The 24,649-nt window shown below is 36.0% G+C and overlaps 1 protein-coding gene across 1 annotated transcript in view; it reads right to left on the bottom strand.

Moving 5' to 3' along the window:
• LOC123791812 (phospholipid-transporting ATPase IB-like) overlaps nucleotides 1-24,649 on the bottom strand; it is a 189,411-nt gene that overhangs the window by 143,308 nt on the left and 21,454 nt on the right. Inside the window, exons 7-11 of the mRNA XM_087864917.1 lie at nucleotides 22,574-22,647; nucleotides 14,161-14,230; nucleotides 5,439-5,566; nucleotides 4,464-4,575; nucleotides 853-1,018 (exon numbers count right to left, since the gene is read on the bottom strand). Coding sequence (XP_087721043.1) covers nucleotides 853-1,018; nucleotides 4,464-4,575; nucleotides 5,439-5,566; nucleotides 14,161-14,230; nucleotides 22,574-22,647 — 550 coding nt within the window. The remainder of the gene's footprint in view (nucleotides 1-852; nucleotides 1,019-4,463; nucleotides 4,576-5,438; nucleotides 5,567-14,160; nucleotides 14,231-22,573; nucleotides 22,648-24,649) is intronic.

The following is a 24,649-nucleotide window of genomic DNA, read 5'->3' as shown; positions in this document are numbered from 1 at the left end:
GAACTTGACACATTTTATTGGCAACAAAACATCAGTGACTTTTGTAAGAATTCATGTTTGTTTCAAAATAAGATAATATTCATGGCCCTGGGCTAGGACAAATTAAACAAGCACATTTAAATTGAGATTACTTTTTCAAAATCATTGAAAATCTAAAAGCTTGAGATAAAAACTGGATAGGTGCCATCTAGAAATCCAGATTGCATAAGAAGAATCTTTGATTTTTTTTATCCAATCTACAAAGTCTTTATCTTAGCTTCTTTATTTTTAAGATGCTCCTAGACAGTTCCTCTCAAGGGAAGTTAGAAAAGTTTTAAATCCTCAGCTGATAGATGAGAAAAGGCAGAAAAATGTATGATGGTTAATTCTGAAAACATGGAAAGACATAAGCAACAACAACAACAAAAAGACTGAACTTTTAATGCCAAGGATCAATTTACCTTTAAATCTTTTACTGACCTTCTGGTCAATTTAATCACTGAATCCCTTTCAGGGCCCCTTGTCCTCATTTTCTTGGCATCATTCATTGTTCACAGAGTACTGTACTAACTCAGTGAGGTGAGTATTATCACCATTTTCAAATGACGGAGGACATACTCAGAGAAGTAAAAGGCCTTGTTCAACTTCTGGGGACTAAGTGGCAGAGGCGAAGATGTGGGTCTTATCTGTCAGGCTCACAGTTTCATTCCTCCGCCTTGACTGCTCCCTCTCCTTTATTCTAGAATGCCAAGATTATATGGAACTGGCAGAACAATCTTAAGAAGGAAACATTGTTTCTAAACTCATTAATCCTCAGGGTTACAGCATTATAACTCCCAAAATGGTAGCTTCTTACCACCCTTGGACACTTACCCTTCGTCCTGAAGTACCAAATGCCTTCTCCATACCATTCATGCCAGACTATGGCTCCCACACAGCTCACCAAGGACATGGCCAGAAGCAGCCAGAACAACACCAGGATCTGCACATTGGTCACCTTCTCAACATTTGATCTCTTGAGAGGCAATTTGATAGAATTCTGCATAATAGCACACGTACACACACCAAAAAGAATGAAAAACAGTCAAAGGAATTAGCATGCATAAATACTTTGATGGCAGGAAGAGGATAAAAATCCCAACAGTTGAAAAGTAGAATATGTTTTTTTGCCAAATAACTACCCAGACTAAAATGTGCCATACTGTTGAATGACATGGCTTTTCCACTTCAGTCTTTGAAGCATTTTTTACTAATTCACAAAGAACATATTCACACAATCTATCACCCCAGAGTTCTAGGGTTTAAAAAAAAAATCAATGTGGTAAATCAGTCTAAGTGATCTTCTTTACAGGAACCCCCCTTCCCCAAGAAAAAGACCTACTAATTTGTTGGATTTACTATTTATGGTTACTGCATTATTTCTGGTTTGAAAACCATAGAAAGATACCTTTCATCTGAGTCCGTTGGGAAAATACTCAAGATTTTTACCAGTACAATAATTGCTCTGACACATGCATATTTTATGGAAACCAAAGCTCTGGGTTAGGGATACAGTTAGAATTTCGAATAATAATTTTCTATTGGCATTTCAGATTTGCCCATAAATTTCTGATAATTGCTTGCAGAATTCTATTGAACTATTGCTAAATGTATGTATATTTAACTTTTAATATAGAAATATATAATGGGCAAGCATATAGATATATACAGATATAGATATTTAACTTTTCAATCACACTTTGCCAGATTAAGTTTACCATTTCTACATTTTTTTAAATGTAGAAGCATAAATCCTCAAAGTCTGTAAGTTATGAAAATATGAGTTAGTACTCTAAATTACTCAACTTTTTTACAAAGCATAAGATTTTTTAAAATCCTAGGTTTAACTGCATTAAGCCTATTATTAGAGAATGTCCGTGCATGTGTGTGCATGTAATTTATATATATATATACACACACACACACACACACACTTATGTATAATATCTCCAAAGCAATCATGTCATTCCTTCTGTTTTGTTAACCTGTGTAAGCAATGTCTTCAAAGGTTATACAGTATAGAACAGTTTTCAAATAAGAGTGTTGTACTTAAAATCTTTCAGTAAGGAAATATTGACATTTACTAGTTCTTTCTTTCCTAAAGTCATGAAAAAGCCCTCTTTGAGGTTTCTGTTATTCTGAAATGACACAATCAACATGTATAATAAACTTCTGCAATGATTTATATCCACAAAATAATATCATAGAGATGCACTTTCTCATGAGCTGCAACGCTGACCAGCCACACTGCAAGGATAATGGAGTGGGCTTCTTACATGAACAGCAGACATTTAAATCTGAGATGCAGTGTTGTATTACTGGGGGGACGATTAAGTAAGACAGCACAATCATTTGAAGTGTACTCCTTGAGGGTCACTCATTTTCCAACTGAATCATGGATCATGATTATGTGTGTTCTATGTTGCCCTTGGTTCCCTGTCCAAATACAAATTTCTATTTGGGGATAGACTGTGTTTATATTGTTTCTTAGTCTGGGGTTCCTAGTATACAGAGTATAAGGAAATCTTACACATTAATGAGTTATTGCAGTGTACAATCCCCTGGCAGGAAGAATGGAAGGAAAAAGAAAAGTGAGATAAGAAACTGAGAAGCAAACAGTGAAATGTCACTGACCAGTCATAGCTTTGCAAGAAAATGTACCCAGGTCTTCAGTCGTACAGCCTCCAACTTTCCTCAGACTAGTCTGTCACCATTCCATGCCTTTTTTCTCTGCCATTTACACGACAGTCTTACTGAGTTGTACTGCCCAAATGGCCCTTGGGCACATGCCAATTCTTGGCCTGGTGCTGTCCTACCTGTCTCCCTTTCTTTCTGAACCTCCCCAAGCCCTTGACACTTACATGCGTTCTACTTGGCCTTCAGGTCTTGCTTTCCATGCTACTTCCCCACCACAGCCTCAACATCAGGTTGGATGGAGCTCCTATGTAGATACGGAGCGTCCTACACTTACCCCTCCCGAGTGACCTCTTGCTATTATGTTACTTTGACTGTCTTCCTTCACACATTGCAAATAACTGAAGGGCAGGCCTTCTACACCCCAAGGTCTTAGCACAGTGTCTGGCATTACATATGTACTAAAGATATATTTGTAGAAGGAATAGTCAAAGCCAAATGTTGTATTTTAGCAGATGTATAATGGGTAGACTTATCGTCAAGTTACTTCTCATGAATAATAAACATGCAGAAAGTTCCTACTCCAAAACAAAGTGTCCTAAGGGGTTCTTGAAAGACAGCAATTGATTTTCAGGCATACAATGTAGTGATTCAACACTTCCATACAACACCTGGTGCTCATCGCAACAAGTGCCCTCCTTAATCCCTGTCACCTCTTCAACCCATCCCCGCACTCATCTCCCCCCCAACTGGAATTTAAATAAAAGCTTTAAAAAATATGCTGCCTTTTGTTTCAACAATTTCAATGCTAGAGATTTATCTTCTGTAGAAAAATAAGCAACTATCCATGTTCACTGCAGCAATATTTATAATAGTTTCTCTCCCCTAGACTCTCTAATGTAACTATGTCATTTCCACATGTTAAGGATTTATTTATTTATTTATTTATTTATTTATTTATTTATTTATGTATTTAGAGAGAGCGCATGCACACAAGTGGGAGGCGGGGCAGAGGGAGAGGGAGAGAAAATCTCAAGCAGACTCTGCTCTAAGCGTGGAGCCCAATGCAGGGCTCAATCCCACAATGACCCTGAGATCTTAACCTGAGCCAAAATCAAGAATCCAATGCTCAACCCTCAACTGATGGAGTGACACAGGAGCCCCTCCATATGTTAATATAGAATGTAATTTTAAGTCTTAAATTGCAATTCACCTAATAGTCTGTACAGATTGATACCATTTTTGCCAATACAAAGTGTTCTCTGCACATTTATGTGTGTGTCTGTACACATATTATTAAATATTTGTTCATTATATATAGAATTTAAAAAAGAAAGAAAGATGATTAAAAGGAATGGTACATGAGAGTAAGTAAGAGAGAGTATTTACACAAAACTTCTTATGTCATTTTGGCCAAAATAATCTTATCATAAATGGGAGCCATACAGAATAAAATGAAATATGGACCTCCCTTCAAGCTTCAGGTTAATAAACAGAAATAAGCTTCCTTTAAAAAAAAAAAAGATTTTATTTATTTACCTTAGAGAGAGAGCATGAATAGGAGGAGGGGCAGAAGGAGAAGGAGAAGCAGACTCCCTGCTGATCAGGGAGCCCTGTGTGGGGCTCCATCCCAGAACTCTGGGATCATGACCTGAGCCAAAGGCAGATGATTAACCAATTGAGCCAATTGAGCCACCCAGGTGCCCCCAAAAATAAGCTTTCTAAATTCAAGAGATAAATGCTAAGTCCCTCACCTTCTAAAAGAAGAAAAAATTGGAGGCAATACTATCTGTCATCACAAATTATTTTACCTGCATGAATTTCGTTTCAAATCCAGTGTAAACAACTATGCCAAGGATCCACTGAGTATTTTTAAGTTGTGTACCTCTTAGCAAGACTTGATCGGGCCCAATTGGAACAGGGCTAAAAATAAAGAACAGCGTTTATAAATTAACCAAAAAGTTTTTTCTTTTCTTTTCACAATGTAAAGCAAGCCTAAGCTTTCGCCTTATATATATTTCCTTTTGTCAAGTTCAACTTTGGGGGAAAATAGCAATAAAAACAAATGTGTCTTCATAGAAAGTACCTCCTTCTAAAAGAGCATGGAAAAACCATGTTTTATCATCCATTTCTCACTAACCCAAAAGTACGTCGACTGAAATTTGAGAGAGAAAAATCTCTCTTATACCTAGGGTGACTAGAAAACTTATTGTCTAGGAAGATTAGGTGGAGAATTAAGTACTTGTGTGCCAACTTGGTAATCTGTAGAAACGATTACCTATGGTCACTCAGAGCACACAAAGCAAGCTCAGGCTGCCATATTTACTTGTCCTCCCCTCACGCATGACCAACTCACTATAAAAAAGATGTTTCTGTAAAAGTCTTAAGTGGAAGCTAAGTACAAGGGGGGTAGAAATTAGGAAAAATCCTTCATCCTTATCAAACAGAATCCTTAGTGGCTTCTCTTCTTGAATGACTTTCAAAACCTTATTCTTCCCACTAATTTACCCCAGGGGATGTGCTAAGTGCTTGTCTGCAACGAGAACTTGCACCTGACCTCTCTCGTCCTTCCATTTGCAGGTACACTGATTAAGAAAATGCCCTACACGTTCCTCCTATACTTAAGAATTCCTATTTTTAACACAATATATTGATACCCCAGGTATTTCAAAATCAAGTAAAAAATGAAAAAGTATAAAGCTTTAAAATGTTATCAACCAAAAGAATAAAAACCACCATTTTTTATGTTCCATTAAAAAAAAGTTTTCAGAAGTGAAAGATGATACCTTTCACCATTTAGATACAAGGTTCCAGTGAAGGTATTGAAATGACGATTAGGTCCTTCACATTCTATTTTTCCAGATAGGCTTGACAATTGTTTTTCTGTTTGCATTTCAGCTGTTGCTAACAAAGCCTGTAAAATAAAGTCAAAGTTAAAAAATATGAAAATTAAATTTTAATGGCAAAGTCCAATGTTTCTAGTAGTTAATGAAAGAAAATTATGAAAATCAGGGTCTAAAAATGTACTGCACTTATCAGGTAATAACTAATGTACATCAAACTTTAACATAAACTGCTAAAGAAAACTTTGCCATAACAGCATTTGGCAAATAATTTTAATAAAGTTGAGAGAAGTAGGAAAGTGAAGTTTTCATCATCTCTATATGAAAAAAACATTTTTGGAAGTGTCGTCACTATAACCAAACATCATGTCATGTTTGATACATTTACGGCTGTAGCTGATAATGCTGAACTCTGGACCACACTTAAGAGTCGCAAGGATCTAGATTTCGCATCTCCTGATTTGCATGCATCAGATTCACCTGGAAGTCTTGTTAAAATACAGATTGCTGAGATGCACCCCCAAGGTTTTTTTATTCAGTAGGTCTGGGGCCGGTCACTAGAATTTGCATTTCCTAAAGAATGGTGATTGTGCTGGTTCAGGAATCACATTTGGAGAAACACTGATCTAGAGAATGTCTCATTGCAATAAGATGATCTCAACTTTCCGGAGAGAAAAACCAGATCATCATTAGGAGAACAGAATCAGATGAGATGGGGCGCGTTCAGGGCGGTATGGACATAGACAGAAGCACAAGAATCAAATTGCTATCAGTCTTTTTAACAACAATACAAGACATAGGAAGACAGTGAATTTTTATTTTTATTTCTCTGAATAAAAGACCTTTAAATTCAGAATGTTATATCTTCCCAAATATCAAACAAATGTGAAAGTTTAACGCAAATTTCTCAGGCATGCAAACAATGTCTTGGAAGTTTTGACACTCAGAAACATACATTGAAACAGTCTGGGATGAACTTCTGTTAATCAAAAGATGCCTTAAAGAAAGTATAAGAGCAAGTTACCAACTGGGTAACTTCTAGACATTAATGTCTTCTAGACATTAAATGTCGTCTAGACATTTATAATACATATCACTGACAAAGAATTAGTATGAAAAATATGTAAAGAAGTCCTACAAACCAATAAAAATATAAATATCCCAATAGAAAAATGAACAAACATGAACAAATCTTTCCCAGAAAAAGAAAATATGTATTACCAGTAAGCTCAAAAAACAGATGCTCAAGAGTGATATGTTAATGAATTAAAAAAGAAAAAGCATTATCAGAGTGCCTGTGTGGCTCAGTGGGTTAAGGGCCTGCCTTCCACTCAGGTCATGACCCCAGGGTCCTGGGATCCAGCTCTGCATTGGGCTCCTTGCTTTGTGGGGAGCCTCCTTCTCCCTCTGCCTGTTTCTCCCTCTCCCTGTTTCTCCTTCTCCCTCTGCCTGATGCTCCCCCTGCTTGTGTGCTCTCTGTCAAATAAATAAATAAAATCTTTTTTAAAAATAAAAGAAAAAGCACAATCATATCAATAGAGGCTGAAAAAATTAGTAAAAAGCTTAAAATGCATTCTAGAAAAATAAAATTCTTAACAAAACTTCACAAATTTGGTAAAACCAAACAAAAGCAACTATTTACACTTAACTATAAAATATTAAAGCATGTCCATGTTAGTCAGGATCAAGAAGAAACTAGGTTCTATCACTAAATTTATTTGCAACTTCTCAGAAGTTTCTGGGTAATGCCATAAGACTAGGGAAAAAAGAAATTAGGTATGATTACTGAAAAGTAAACACCAAAAATGAACCAACTTTTAAAGAAAGAATTTATTACTAAAAAATCCTATCTGCTTCACTTAAAAATCATAAAAATGTGTAAGAGAGTTTAGTAAGGTGGCTGGATTTAAGATCAATAAACAAAAATAAGTATAGATGTATCATAGTTAAACATTCACTCACTAGAGGACCGCTGGCTATTGCTAATAAAGTTTCTATAAATATTTGCATAAAGGTTGTCCTGTGAACATAAGTTGTCATCTCTCTGGGATATTAACAATTACTGCATAATATAAGATTTACATGTTTAATTTTATACAAAAGTGCCAAAATGTTTTCCCAGGTGGCTGTATCATTTTATATTCCCATCCATTGTGTTTGAATGATCCAGTGTCTCCACATCCTTACCTACATTTGGTGTTGGAACTATTTTTAATTTTGGCCATTCTGACAGGTGTGTAGTAACACTTCATTTTGATTTTCATTTGCATTTCCCTAATGGCTAATGGTGTAGAAAATGTCTTCATGTGCTTATTTGCCATTTATATACTCTGTTCTGTGAAATGTCTCTTTTTGAACTGTTTGGTTCGGCTTTTTTTTTTCTTTCCGCAGAGTTTTGTGGGTTCTTTATATATTCCACCTTCGTCAGGTATGTGGTTTGCAGGTATTTTCTCCCAATTTTCAGCTTGTCTTTTCATCGTCTTCAAAAGCAAAAGCTTTTCGTTTTGACGAGGTCCAATTTATCAATTTTTCCTTTTCTGGATCACGTTTTTAGTATTGATTCCAAAAAATCGTGGCCTACTCTAAATTCTGAAGATTTTTTCCCCAATTTTTTTCCTGAAAGTTTTATAGTTTTACATTTTACATTTAAATTGTGATAAATTATTAGTTAACTTTTACATAAAGTATGAGACTTAGGTCAAGGGTTTTTTTCATTTGTTTTTTTGCCTGTGAACAGACAGTTGCTCCAGCACCGTCTGTTGAAAAGGTTATCCTTCCTCCAATGAATTGCTTTTGTTCCTTTGACAAAATCATTTGGGCATATTTGTGTAGTTCTATTCCTGGGTTGTCTTTTCTGCTACATTGAGCTGTGTGTCTATCCCTTTACCAAAACTACACAGTCTTGATTATTGTAGTCATAGAATGACGTGAATCAGGTGGATTTATTCCTTCCATCTTATGCTGCTTTTCAAAATTGTTTTCGCTATTATAGTTTCTTGGCCTTTCTGTGCATATTTTAGGATAAGCTCATCTATCTCTACAAATATCTCACTGGTATTTTCATAGGAGTCGTGTTAAACCTGTATGTCAATTGGGGGAGAATTAACATCCTTATTGCGTTGAGTCTTCCAATCCGTGAACACTGTTTATCTCTCCATTTATCTAGCTCTTTAACTTCTTTCATCAACATGGTAATGAAATTTTCAGCATACAGATCCTGTCTATATTGCTAGATTTACACCTAATTCAAATTTTTTAAAAGATTTATTTATCTTAGAGAGAGAGAGAGAAAGCGCAGGGGCAGAAGGAGAGGGAGAGAGAGAGTCTCAAGCAGACTCTGCACCAAGTGCAGAGCCCTATGCTGGGCTCAATCTCACAACCCCAAGATCATGACCTGAGCCAAAACCAAGAGTCAGACACTTACCCAACTGTGCCACCCAGGTGCCCCCGAATTCATATTTTGAGCACTTACAAATGATACTGTATTTTTTAAAAGATTTTATGCACATGAGCAGGAGTGGGTGGAGGAGCAGAGGGAGAGGGAGAAGCAGACTCCCTGCTGAGCAGGGAGTCAGGCGAGGGGCTCAATCCCAGGATCCTGGGATCAGCACCTGAGCTGAAAGCAGATGCTTGACCAACCGAGCCAACCAGGTGCCCCATACTGTGTTGTTAATTTCAGGGTCCACATATTTATTGCTACTACACAGAAATAAAAGTGGTTTTGTATGTTTATCTGGTATCCTATATCCTTGCCAAAAACACATTATTTCATTTTATTTTAGATTCCTTGGGAATCTAGGTAGACAACTTCTCTATGTAGACAACTATGTCAAAATCAAATAGAGACAGTCTTATTACTTCCCTTCCAATCTATATGCCTTGTTTTCTTCTTAATGTACTTTCTACCTCTTCCAGTGCTATGTGAACAAGAGTAGTGAGAGCAGATATCCTTGCCTGTTCCCCATCTCAGGGGGAATGCATTTAGTCTTTACCACTTATATTTTATTTTATTTATTATTTTTTAATAGTATTTTTTATTATGTTAGTCACCATATAGTACATCCCTAGTTTTTGATGTAAAGTTCCATGATTCATTATTTGCGTATAACACCCAGTGCACCATGCAATATGTGCCCTCCTTAATACCCATCACCAGACTATCCCATTCCCCCACCCCCTTATATTTTAATATTACCTCTAAGATTTTTTGTAGATGTTCTTTACCAAATTGAGAATATTCCCTTCTATTTCTAAATTTTCTAAGTTTTTGTCATGAATCGACACTGATTTTGTCAGGTGCTTTTCCTTCATTTATTGATATTATCATGTGATTTTTCTTCTTTAGCCTAAAATGGCGGATTATATGGATTGATTGTCAATTACTAAACAAGCCTTGAATACATGGAATAAACCTGTATAATTCTTTTCATATATTGCTGAATTCTACTTACTAATACTTTTAAAGAATTTGGGTGTCTATACCCATGAGGGATATTGGACTGGTTTTCTTGTTTGTTTGTTTGTTTTTCACTGTCTCTGTCTGGTTTCAGTATCAGGGTAATAAAACAACTTCATAAAATGAGTTGGGAAGTGTTCCCTCCTCTTCTGTTTTCTAGAGGAGACTGTATGTTAATTTTTCTTCATATGTTTGTTAGAAATCTCCAGTGAAACCACCTGGGTCTTGAGATTTCTTTTGGGGGAGTTTTTAAATTATAAATTCAATTTCCTTAGTAGTTATTGGAATATTCAATTTGCCTTTTTCAAGTGTTTGTAGGTTTTCCTGTTATCTTTGTCACTGATTTCCAGCTTTATTCCACCGTGGTTAGAGAACACATTCTCCATGGCTTCAATTCTTTTAATTTTATGAGGCTTGTTTTATGACACAGGTATTGTCTATCTTGATGTATATTCCTTGTGCACTGAAAAGAACGTGTGTCTTTCTTTTGTTGGGTATTGTTAAATGTTGTATAAATATCAAACAGATCCTGTTGATTAATGGCATATAGTTCTGTATCTTTGAGAATTTTCTATCTAGTTGTTCTGTCTATTAATGAGAGAGGGTTGCTGAAGTCCCCAATTACAAATGCGGATTTGTTTATTTATCTTTTAAGTTCCATCACTTTAGGCTTCACATATTTGCAGTTCTGTTTTTTGATGTATACACACATTAGCATTGCTATGTCTTATTGGCGGGTTGACTCTCTTATCATCGCATAATGATAAAAAAAAAATGTTCCTTTCTGTCTCCAGCAATTTCATTTGCTCTAATGTCTACTTGATCTGTTATTAATATAGCCATTCCTGATTTCTTTTAATTAATCTTTACATGATATATTTTTACTTTTTTAAAAAGATGTTATCTATTTAAAAGGGAGAGAGAGGGAGCACAAGCAGGGGGAAGAGGCAGAGGGAGAGGGAGAAGTAGGCTCCCAGGTGAGCAGGGAGCCCCACGTGGGGCTGGATCCTAGATCCTGGGATCATGACTTGAGCCGAAGGCAGATGCTTAATGGACTGAGCCACTGAAGCACCCCCATCTTTTTACTTTTAACCTGCCTATACCATTGTAATTAAAATGTGTTTTGAATAGGCAGCATATAGTTGGATCATGTTTTTAATCCACTAGTTATTACTTTAATCCAATACTTAATGGCATATTAATAGCATTTACACTTGATAGAACTATTGATTTTTTTTTGTTTGTCCTCTCTGGTTTTGCTTTTTGCCTTTCCCTGCTTTCCTTTGGGTTACTTGAACATTTTTTAGGATTCCATTTTGATTTACTGATAGTGTTTTTCAGTGTCTTCCTTTGTATAACTATTGTAGTGGCTCCTCCAGGTTTACATTATTTATAAGCAACTTCTCACAGTTTATTTGTATCATCATTTTACAAATTTAAATATAGAAGCCTTGCTTCGTTTTGTCTCTTTACCCTCCCCTGTTATATAGCTTACATATTTTCTCTCACACATTTATAACCATATTAGATAATTTTATGATTTTTGCTTCAACCATCAAACATAAGTTAGGAAACTCAAGAGGAAGCAAAAAAAGCTTACTGTATTTAGCCTTATTTTTGCTTATCATGTTCTTTCTTCCCTCTTCGTTATTTTCCTTTTTTATGGTTTCCTTTCTGTTTCAAGACTTTCCTTTAGCCATTCTTTTACAGTGGGCCTTATGGCAACAAATTCTGTTCTTTTTCCTTCAGTTGAGAATGTTTTGATTCTCTCTTCATTCTTGAAAAATGTTTTTGCTGGATACATGATTCTGGGCTGATAGTTCTTCTCTATCAGCATTTTAAATATGTTATGCCATTTCTTTCTGACCTCCATGGGTTTTAATGACAGATCTGATGTTATACAAAGGGTCTTTCCCCTGTAAGCAGGGTCCTTTTTCTCTCACTGCTTTAAAATATTTTTTTTTCTTGTTTCCAGAAGATTTACTATGATGTGTCTTGGTTTGGATTCTTTGGGTCTATCCTTTTCGGCTTGCTCGGCTTCTTAAATTTGTAGTTTATGTCTTTTTGCAAATTCGTGAAGTTGTAGCCACTGTTTCTTCTAGTAGTTTTTCAGTTCCACCCTTTCTTCTCCTCCAGCGTCTCACGTCATGAACGTTAGCTCTTTGGTTATATGCCCACAGGTCTCTGAAGTTCTGTTTATTTCTTTTTCAGCCAATATCTCTGCTGTTCAATTGGAAAATTTCTGTTGTTTTATCTTTCAATTCATGGATTCTTTCCTCTGTCCCTTCTATTCTGCTGTTAAGCTCATTCCTTGAGAGTTTTTGATGCCTTAAGTACTTATTGTACTTTTAAGTCTGGGTCATCTTTAAGTCTTCTACTGCTTTCTGAGATTCTGTTTCTTTGTTGAGACTTTTTACACTTCCATTTGTTTCAAGCAAGTTTGTAGTTGCTATTGAAGCTTTTTTCCTGATGGATCCTTTAAAATCTCTGTCAGATAATTCTAACATCTCATTATCTTCATGTTAGCATTAGTCGGTTGTCTTTTTTTCACTGAGTTTGAGATCCTCCTGGTTTTTGGCATAATGAGTGGCTCTTTATTGAAATCTGGATATTTGGGGTATTATAAGATCTGGATATGATTTAAACTTTCTGTGTTAGGTGGCTTCTTCTGATACTACTCTGACGGCAGGGGGATGTTGCCTCATTATGGCAAGATGGGGGACAGAAAGGCAGGTTGCACACTTGGCCTCTGTTGACAACCAAATGGAGGGGCTCCTTGTTACAACTGGGCAGAAGGCAGAATGGGCGTTCTGGCTCTCCTGTAGGCCTCCATCATTACCTCCCTGGATTGAAGGGGTTGGAGTGCCTTATTACTGCTATCCATGTAGTCTTCCCTGACACAGTGAAAAGAGAGGAAGGCCTTATTACCATCATTATTACAAAATGAAAGTCTTGGCTTCCTACTTAGTTTCTCTGACACCATCCTTATTGGGGAGTTGGGTACCTCATTACAGCTGGGGAAGGGTGAAATACTAGGCCCTGCACTCAACCTTTGCTGGCATAGGCGGGAGTGGGGCCAAATTTTTACTCTGGTGTTTGTCTGGGGTAGAGTGACCATTGTCTCAAACTTTCTGTCTTGGTGGCTGCCCCTTTCCTGATCATTTGACTAGAGAAAGAAGGCTTTTGTTGGGGCATTTTTTTGTCTGTGTCCATTGGTTTTTCTGGGTTTTTGGTTTCTTCAATTCCAAGCCTGGTATAGATGACAAAAGGAAAACCCCAGGGAACTCAACACCATGTTGTTCCCTGGGTTCCAAGGTCCCACAATCTACCGTCTTTTATCACTCTTTCAGTGTCTTCTCATATTTGTTTTCTGTATAATGTCCAAAGTTTTTAGTTGTACTTAGCAGGAAAAATAGAAGAAAGTATGCCTACTTCATTTCCCCTGAAACAGAAGTCTATAATTGCATTTTTAAAAATCCAGAAAGTACCACCAAACTATTACAACAATTAGTACTGGGAATAAAGGTGGGATTTGGAAGGTGGAGATAAGGTTTAATAGACTAAGTTTCTGTATTATTTGTATTATTTTTACAAAGTTGATATATTACTTTAATAAATTCTAAATATGTTTTTCTCATTTTCAATCAAATTAAAGTTTGTGAAAAAGATTAGCAGACATGTAAATAGTCAAATGTAAATTCAGGGACTTCCTTACCAAAGCAAAGTGATAAAACAAAGACTTAATTATCTTAAACATTGTCTTTTTTCCATTAATAGGAAGTTAATTGGAAAACTATCTCCTTCCATTTGTTATCACAACTTACTCTGAAATTCAAACGATACCTTAAAAAGCAGTGGTATATACACTCAGAGCTCATTTATATCCCTTTAATCTAGTTATGATATTTATCATGACAGTTTTCTCCCCAAAGCACTAACAAAAATATTCTTAAAATAATATGCACAAAGGCATGTTATCCTCTATATGACCTGAATTTTATAGGACATTTTTTTTCTTGCACTAGTGCCATACCATCTAGTTCCTACTTATTTTTTTAAAGCACCCTCTAAATAACTGGTGAGGATGAATTATATCTATCCAACAGTAGTGACATACTGTTCTTCATGAAAAATAAAATAACTGGTACCTGACAAAACTAGACATTGCGGGCCTGGGCACAAAATTAAGATTTAAAAACGTGTCTTTACCTGCCGTATTTTTAGATTTGTCTCCCCATCCAGATTAGATGTTGCAACATAACAAGTTACTTGAGGTTCACTAAGGAAAATAAAGCAAATGATATTGAATTAACACCTCTCCAAAAATTAATTCCCCAATAATGTCAACAATGAAATGGGACCTACTTCAACAGCTGAAAGGACTGTTCAAAAGTGAAAGAACTACAATTACTTTTTGAGGAGAAATTAGCAGTCTGATACTACCAGCCTGAAATTCATCTTGTAGTAGAAAACTTTCTACCCTTACAAAGCCTGTGATTACTCTTTAATCCCAGAAAGAGAAATGGCAGAGGGTGAACAGGAGATGTTATATAGCTCAGAACAGACCAGTGTCACAACTAAGGTCAAACCTAAAATTCTGTTATTTTCTAAAATGGGTCCATTGTAGTTCCCCATGCCTCAGGCTCTATGGCTTTTATATTTTCTTAAAAAGATTTTATGTATTTATTTGAGAGAGTGAGGAGAGCGAAAGCCTGAGCTGGGGGTGGGGGGCAGCAGGAGAGAGAGAAGCAGACTCTCTACTGAGCAGGGAGCCCAATGTGGCGCTCAATCCCAGGACCCTGAGATCATGACCTGAGCCAAAGACAGACGCTTAGCAGACTGAGCCACCCAGGTGCCCCTTTATGGCCTTTATAATGAGGGTAAAATCTTTAGGATAACTCTGGACAGAGCAGAGGCTCTCAGACAAACACTGCACTTGGCCTTCTCTATTTCTATCTAACCTTACCAGTCAAGAAATCAAGACACTGAATTAATGAAGATTTGCCTTGCCAGATTTTACTCCATGCCAAATCCAATTTACTCATGAAAATTAATTGTTTGGGGAGATATGCTACAAAGAATAACAAAAATTGTCATTAAAGTTTACTTAGTCTTGATTTCAGTCTTACTCTTTTGACTGTATCTCATTTACTGAATATCAAGTTTAAAGTAAAACAGTCTGTATCAATTTTGCCAGCCAAGACCATATACCCCCAAAATAAAAACATATCTTCATTAAAAATGCCAGTGATATAACAAAGTAAGAACTTCCAAAAACTTTCTCTTCCATAAAACAATGAGATAAATGGCAAAAATTAGGAGAATCAACTTTTTCAGAACTTTGAAAATTAACTAAATACTTACATCAACCCCAGGAGATTTTATTCAAGAAAAAAAAAGCTGAATATTGTTTTTTTAAAAAAGTGAGCTTTGTAATATTTTAACTTGCCCTAATCCCACCTATTGCTTTTGGCTCAGTGGCAGCTTTAAAAAAAAAAATAGTCCATATTCCCAGTACTAAGAGAGCATGAAAGAGCAAGACATCTTTCAAAGCCTTGTTCCCAGGAAGTCATTATTTCACCTATCTGATGGCTCTGGAAGGTCCCACTTGAAGAACTTGTTTTTATTTGACCTGACCCAGAGCTTACCCAGTGCTAAAATCCTGAGTAAACAGTGGCAGGGATAGGGGAAACATTTATTGAGAACATTTACAGGAAAATGTTTTAATGTTGCAGCTGTCTGAGGTGATGTATACTAGTTAGGGGAAACAATAGACTAACTAAAGGACCTAAAAGAAAAACGTGTAATGAAAAGCAACAAAAATAAATCCTGGATGTGGTGCCTGGGTGGCTCAGTCGGTTAAGCATCCAAATCTTGATCTCAGCTCAGGTTTTCATCTCAGGGTCATGAGTTCAAGCCCTGCATTCGGCTCAATGCTGGGCAGGTAGCCTACTTAAAAAAAATTTTTTTTAAATAAATCCTAGAGAGAGAGATAATCTGATTTCCAGAGATGCTACATTATATTATTTAAGATGTTTAATTTTCAACAAAAAACCATGAGACATGAAAACCATGAGACATGAAAACCATGAGAAGCAAGTAAGTATGACCCATACACAGATTAAAAAGCAATCAAAGAAAGTATCCCTGAGCAAATCCAGACACGACCTTACTAGAAAAAGATGTAAATCAGGTATGCTAAATATGTTCAGATAGCTAAAGGAAACTATGGTAAAAGAAATAACATATTAGAACATGTCCCATCAAGTAGAGAATATCAAGAAAGAAATAGAAATGATAAAAAAGAAACCAAATAGAAATTTGGGGTTGAAAAGTACAATAACTGAAATGAAAAATTCATTGCTCAGATTTGAGCAGGCAGAAGACTCAAATTTGAAGATAGATCCACTGAGATAACTCAGTCTAAGAAACAAAAATTCAAAAGAATACAGGAAAATAAACAGAGCCTCAGAGACCTGTGGGACACAAAAAATGTACCAACGTACAATATAATATATTATATAATGGGAGTCCCAAAAGGAGAATTGAGAAAGGGACAGAAAAAATATTTAAAGAAATGATTCCCCAAAACTTCCCAAATTTGATGAAGAGCATTAATCTACACATCCAAGAAGCTCAACAAAATAAGCCTTCACATAAAATATTCTCAAAGAAACCACACCTAGACAAATAATAATCAAACTGTGTAAAGTTAAAGACAAAGAGAAAATCTGGAAAGCAACAGGGAAAAGCTACACACCACTTTCAACAGATGATATAAATCATTTCTCAGCAGAAACTTTGGCGGATCAGGGAGCCTGGGTGCACAGTCAGTTAAGTATCCGACTCTTGGTTTTGGCTCAGATCACGATCTCAGAGTCACGAGATAGAGCTCCACATTGGGTTTTGCACTCAGTGCAGAGTCTGCTTGAGATTTTCTCTGCCTCTCCCTGCCCCTCCACCTGCTCTCTCTTTCTCTCCCTCAAATAAATAAATCTTGAAAAAAAAAAAGAAAAAAGAAAAAGAAAAGAAAAGAGACCTTGTAGGATAGAAGGCACAAGGATGATATGGAAAGCACTGGAAAAATACACACTCTTTTCAAGTGCCTATTAAACATTCACCAGGATCTATCATATGTTGAACCATACAAAAAGCCTCAATAAATATAAAGGATTGAAATCATACAAAGTACATTCTTTGCTCACAATAGGATGAAATTGGAAGTTAACAGGGAAATAAATTTGGGGAATTCCCAAATAAGTGGAATTTAAAGAACACAATACTAAATAACCAATGGGTCAAAAAGAAATAAAAAGGGAAGTTAAAAAAATGGAGGATGAGAGTTAAGATACCACATACCAAGACCTATGGGATACAACTGAAACAGTGCTTAGAGTTAAATTTATAGCTGTAAATGCCTCTATTCTAAAAAAAATTAAAGAGAAAAATCTCAAATTAATAACCTTAACTTTATACCTTAAAAAGACTACAAAAAGAAGACATTCTAGATAAATTTATAAATGAAAACTTAAAGTTTGAAGAATACAAGGGGGGAACATAGGTAGAGTATTTGTCTATAAACATAAAAGATCCCTGGAAATAGACACGGGAACATAGTAGCACTGAGTGTCTGATGGCAGGGAAACAGGAGGGAGGGAGAGGTCACTGGATGTCTTTTCCTGCCTTTTAAAACTTGAAACACATGTGTGAATTATCTATTCTAAAAAATTAAAATTTTTATAAAACCTGTGAAACTCTTCTTCCAAATTTGAAATACTCTAATGTACTCAGTATGAGTAGCACTCATACTACCCTGATTTTGTTCAAGCCCTGATTGGCTTAGAACTTTGTACTGCTGTTTCTACTTTCAAAGCATATTTTCACTCTTCTTTTTTTTTTTAATTAGTTAGTCACCATACAGTACATCATTAGTTTTTGATGTAGTGTTCCATGATTCATTATTTGCATATAACACCCACTGCTCATTACAACACATGCCCTCCTTAATACCCACCACCAGGCTAACCCATCAATTTTCACTCTTCTTATCTTTCTATTTTTACAACCACCATGTAGGAAACATAAGTTCTTTTTCTTTTCTGAGAGAAGTGAGAACCAAGAACACAAATAGAAAAGATCTGTTCCAAATGATAAAGCTTTTCCATTAGATCAATAGCCGCTATTTTTAAAAATTTTGTCTCTAAATTTGATCATGAGATATGCATACCTAGGGCCAATAAAGGTGGTACATACTTTTAAAATATTTTTAATATAGAAGACTAATTTATCAAAGAAAGTAAATTTTAGTAAATTTTTATATATCTCTTACAGATTTAAAAAATAACAATATTATTTTTTATATGAAATAGATCATAGATCCAAAAGGATTTATAGAATGAATGTTTATATTTTGAGAAAATACTGTTTTATTGCTATATATATTACAAGACAAAAAATTCACAATTTTTAGTACCTGAAAAGCCCCCCAACTGCATTTTCCTCTCTTCCTCCCAGAGGTAACTATTATATTAATATTTGTGATAATCATTTCCTTTTCTGTATAATTTCATTACTACATTTGTGTGTATCACTAAGCAATATATTGATCACTTATAATCTATAAATATTTGGGGGGTTATGTACACAATGATATCATCTACAAAAAATGAGAATTTTATTCTTTTTTTCTCCTCCATATATACCAGTTTTTTTCTTTGATAGGGTTAAGATAGTTCCCTTTTTTTGGTAGTTTTCTAGGAGTTTTTTATCGCAAATGGATGTTGCATATTTTGAAATGCTCCTATTGATATAATCATGTTTTTTTTTAGCTTTTAATCTACTAAAGTAAAAATGCACTAAAATGCATTCTTTCATTTCCTAATCAGGAAACTGTTGTGGTCACCCTTCAGAAGCAGATCAACCCCCACCCCCGCCACAAGATTTGGTTTGAGCGTCAAAAATGATGATGTTACCAACACACCAAAAGGGTGGGAAGGTTTATTATTTACAAGGTGCCAAAGGAGGGAACACGGAGGCTTTCCTATCAATCAGCCCAGAATTGTGGCAGAAGGGGAAGTAGAAAGGAGGTTTAAAAGTTGTCAGCAAATGGGGCACCTGGGTGGCTCAGATGGTTAAGTGTCTGCCTTCGGCTTGGGTCATGATCCTGGGGTCCTGGGATTGAGTCCCTTGGCAGGGAGCCTGCTTCTCCCTCTCCCCTGCTCATGCTCTCTCTCTCTCTCTCTCTCTCTCTCTGTATCTCTGTGTCTCAAATGAATAAATAAAATCTTAAAAAAAAAAAAGTTGTCAGCAAACATCCAAAAATAGAGTCAGACTCCTTATTATAAAAACAAATTACATTCCTGTGATGAACCCTGTTTGATCATTACATATTACCATCTTTTGTATTGTTGGGTTTTAAGGTTTTTATATTAAAATTAGCAACAAAATGGACTTGTAAATTGCCTTTATCATTCTGTCTTTGTTAATTTTTTGTGTCAAAGTTACGCCAGCCTCAGAAAGTTAGAGGGTATTCTTTCTTTCTATTTCTTTGAGCAGTTTATTGGAAGATTGGTATTTTCTCTACATCGAGTGTGTGATAGAATTTGACAGTTACAATGCCTGGTCCTGATACTCTCTTTGTGGGATTTTTTTTTTTATTACTTACGTAATATCTTTAATGATTATAGAACCATTCAGGTTCTAGATATCGTCTAGAATAAGTCCTGTTAAGTTATATTTTTCTATGGATTTATGCACTTCGTTGAAATGATAAAACATGATTATAAAATTTTTATAAGATTCTCTCATTTCTTTAATCTCTGATGCATTTATAATTATATCAACTTTCCAATTTTTTAAATATTATGTATTGGTGCTTTTCCTTTTCTTCCCTGATTAATCTTAGCAGAACTTTAATTTGTTAGTCTTTTTCTAAGAAGCAAGTTTTGCCCATTTTGATCTTCTTCATTGTTTTCTTTCATTAATATTTACTTTTCTTTATCATTTCCTTATGCCTGCTTTCTTTGAGTTTATTCTCTTTACTGTAGCTAACTTCTTAGACTAGATTTTTAGCTCTTTTTTTTGGCATTTTTTCTTTTTTAATGAAAGCATTTTGAGCTAAAAATGTCTATCAACTTACCTGTATCATAGCAGATTAAAATCTAAGAATTTTCCAATTTCCATTACAATTGCCTCTTGATCCGTGAAATGTTTAGAGGCATGTTTTATTTCCAATATATAAGGTTCTTAGTTATCTTTTTATTATTGATATCAGACTTAATCGCATTGCGATCAGAGCAAGTGGCCTATGGATTACCAGTCACTTAGAATTTTTTCATTCTGTCTTATGTTCTAACAATTTTAACAAATATTCCTAATTGTGTCTGAAAACTATGTATGTATCACTTTTTGGTACAATACACCAAAAATTTCTGTACATGCCATTATTTCAAGGTTGTCATTGTGCTTTTCAAAGTTCTACCTCCATACTGAGTTTTTTCTCCATTTGATCAATTCCTGAAAGCAAATATGGAAACATCCCACTATGACGTTGGGTTTGTACATTTCTTGTAGATGTCTAAGTTTTTTCTTTATGCTTACCTATATTATTTCTCCATGAATTAAAACTGTTATTATAAAATGGCTTTTTTTTCTTTTTCTTCAATAATACTTTATCTCAAGTAATGCTTTTTGCCTCAAAGTCTATAAATCATCTCTTCTGGCCTTGTTTTCTTTACTATTTTCTGTGTGTATTTTTTCATCCTTTGATTTCAGTCTTGAGCACTTGTGTTTTGTGAAATTCTTGTAAACCTATAACTGGACAATTTTACAATCTTCTCTTTAACTTCTGGAATCTATTTGCTTTAATTGTCATTAATGTTGTATTTTTATTTATTCTACTACCTGTTATAAGCATTCTATTTCTCCCTCTTTTTGCCTTTTTTCTACTCTTTTACTTTTGAGGGCTTTTCCTTTTTCTCAAATAATTCCCTCCCCCCTTGATATGGCTGGAAGCTATATATACTCCATGTCTAATCTTTTAGATATTAAAGTAGTTAGTAAGGAGGGCACATATTGCATGGTGCACTGGGTGTTATATGCAACTAATGAATCATGGAACTTTACATCAAAAACCAGGGATGTACTGTATGGTGACTAACATAATATAATAAAAAAAATAATATTATCATAAAAAAAATAAAGTAAATTTTTAGACAAATATCCAGAGTTTAAAGTTTCTAGCCAGGCATTGTAACTGTCAAGTTCTTTTTATTTTTATTTTTTTAATATTTTAGACTTTGCAGGACCTATAGTCCCTTTTCTTTTTTTTTTTTTTAAGATTTTACTTATTTATTTGACAGAGAGAGAGGCAGCGAGAGAGGGAACACAAGCAGGGGGAGTGGGAGAGGGAGAAGCAGGCTTCCTGCTGAGCAGGGAGCCCGATGCTCTAGAACAAATCTCTCTTCCCAATAAACCTCTCCATGCTCCAAGATGATGCGTGTCTAGAAGTCTAGGAACATTTTTCCTTATTACTTTGAGATGATTATGACTTGATCTAGGTAAATAGTTGACCCAACATGTCAAATGTAGCTGTGTTCATGACTATAGCCACCTTTACCCACAGACTCCCCAGACTATGTTCTCCCTACAGAGAACATGAAGGAGGGGACAACTGAGCTCCCCAGGGGAGCATAGAGCATAGAAGCATAGAGAGGTGGTCACACATGACCTAATCAAAAGGATATATCCATTGTAGGTGAGTTCTGTGTAAGTTTCCTCCAAAACAGCCAATGAATAAAGCCGTATAGTTCTACAAAAAGAACAGGGGCTGTGTTTTTAAATGTGGGTCTCACACGAGCCCACTTAATGGTATTGAAAAAAATCACTCTCTGTGTGAGTCACTTTGTTTAAAGAATGGGAACATCTCAGAATTGCCATGAGATTAAAATACGATAAGCGTAAATTTAAAAATTTTGCTGACTATCTGTGGAAATTATAGAAGGGATGGAATTAATCTAACAATTTGGATAGAAGAAAATATGTCCAGGGAAATTAAAGATAATGAAAGTATAGAACAGCAGTCAGTAAACTATGGCCCACAGGCTAAATCCAGGCCCTGCCTCTTTTTATAAATAAAGTTTTATTGGAACACGGCCACACCTATTTGTTTACATATTGCCTATGGCTGCTTCTGATTCTGCAACAGATTCTGCGTGGCCCTCAAAGCTAAAAATATTTACTATCAGTCCTTTCACAGTAAAGTGGCAGGTTTTGCAACTTTACTTTGCAGTAAAACTTTGCTGATCTGTAATATAGAGAGATGGATGGAGAAAGGGGTGAGAAGGGAAGGCCTTTGGTTTTCTTAAAATTTCTAATTCAGAATAAAAGTTTCTTAAATGGGGGCGCTTGGGTGGCGCAGTCTGTTAGCTGCCAGACTGGTGGTTTGGGCTCAGCTTGTGATCTCAGGGTCATGAGATCCAGCCCTGAGGGGGGCTCCGTGCTCAGTGCACAGTCTGCTTGAGACTCTCCGTCCGGGTCTGCGACCTTCCCCCACACACTCTAAAATAAATAAATAAATATTTTTTTAAAAAAAGTTCCTTAAATGCCCACTATCATAACCAACCTGGAAGAAATCAGAACCATGTCTGCAGGAAGGAACTGTCCATTTGAGGCCTTCACGATGTCGCCCACATTTACCTTTTAAACCAGGAAAGAAATTACAGAAGCATGAATTTTAAAAGCAAAAATAGAGTCAAAATGTGTCAAATATTCTTAAGAAAAATTGTAATGTGAAAATCCTGGAGCCATGCTAAGAAACTTCAGGTATATTAGAATAATTTCATTTTTGGAGGGAGTCATTCCTCTAAAATTGTCGTTCATAACCAGAGGCTATTTTGCCCTCCCCTCCCACCAGGGACATTTGGCAATGTCCGGAAACATTTTTGGTTGCCACAACTTTGAGGGTTTTAGGGGATGATGCTATTGGCATCAAGTGGATGGAGGACAGGGATGTGGCTGAACATTCCACAATGACAGGACAAGCCCCACAACAAATAACTTTCTGGCCCAGAATGTAAATAGTGCCAAGGTTGAGAAATCCAAACAGACTTATTGGTACTACTATTTTTGCAGTTATGTGCTGTTCATACACGATCACACTGTAATTGCTTGCCTAATGGTGGGCTTTTCTCTGCTGGTCTGTGAACTCCATGTAGAACAGAAAAAATGCCCATCTCCCTCAATCAATCAATCAATCAATCAATCAATCAATATTTGTTGACTGAACGTATGAATGAATTCTAACTTGTAACTAAGAGAGAGATATGTAAATACTAGGAACAATAACTGAAAAAAGCAGTATGAGTTTCTGATGCTTTCTTTCTATGTACTTTTTCTTTAACAAACCCCTTGGGCATTTATGCTGTGTTAGGTATTGAGGACACAACTCTTAAAATTGGCAGGCCCTTCCTGGGCAGCTAGAAAAGCAAAGTGGCGGGGGTGGGGGCGGGGGCAGAGGAAGAGGGTAAAATTCTTTCCTAAACCAATTTCTGGGCCTATATAGAAAAAAATAATTTCTGAAGAGGAAGAAATTATTAGGGAAGAGAATAAGGAGATTCTATTTATCTTCTCATAGTATGATTATACAGATCATTTCTATCTTCATTAATTGAGCAAAGATTAATTAAATACTTCTGGATCAAAGTGAGAAGAGAACCTTAAAAGCTATAGGTGCCTATAAATGCTGAGAAAAAAAAGACTGACAATTAAACATTCACAACTTACATCAAGTTCAGGATGCAGTGAACAATAACCCATCTGTAGCTTATATAAACAGCTAACTTACAGCAAGATCTAGCAATGGCTAGAATGAGACAAGTTGACACTTTGTAATTAAAACTAGATTCCCCCCCCCAGAAACAATATTGACACAAAATATTATGCACCCATGGAACTGATAGCAGGCAGTCATTACCCTAAAGGTGCTCATGACCAGCCCATCTCTTACAAACTCTTTTACTGTTTTGCCCACAGGACCCCCAAATCAACTCCCTTTTCCTTTCGTAAGCACCTGATGTGTAAAGGGCTCCATTTGCTTGTACAGATGGTAAAAAGAGTCAGAGGGACAAGAATTCCTGGTCCTTGGCTCTAGCTGATATTTCTTTTAATATTTATTTTATTATATTATGTTAGTCACCATACAGTACATCCCTGGTTTCTGATGTAAAGTTCGATGATTCATTAGTTGCATATAACACCCAGTGCACCATGCAATACGTGCCCTCCTTACTACCCATCACCAGCCTATCCCATTCCCCCATCCCCCTTCCCTCTGAAGCCCTCAGTTTGGCTCTAGCTGTTTGACTTGTTCTTCCAGTGGAAGGCACTGGAGGTAAATTAAAACTCAATCATGCAATCACCTCTGCTCAGAAAGAAACCCCCCTCCCCACAGCCTCACTCCTCTCTCCTCTTGTCTCTCACCAACCCTCTCCCCTGAGACTCTGCCAACCAGGAATGGAGCGGATCTCTCAGGGACTTTTTCTCTTATTCCCAATGAGAAGCAAAATGCAATCATGATTGACTTGCCCGCTCTATCTCTCCCAGGGAAAGAAACACTGATGATACTTAGAGATGGAAACACCCTTACAATTAGTCTTCAAAAGAATTTTACACTGGTCAGCAATGAATTATTGATGAGGAC

Source organism: Ursus americanus, chromosome 10, assembly GCF_024610735.1.
Source record: "Ursus americanus isolate L20-20 chromosome 10, mUrsAme1.1.p, whole genome shotgun sequence".
Taxonomy (NCBI): Eukaryota; Metazoa; Chordata; class Mammalia; order Carnivora; family Ursidae; genus Ursus; species Ursus americanus.
Note: the sequence above shows the minus strand (reverse complement) of the source record. Positions and strands in the feature narration are given on the sequence as shown.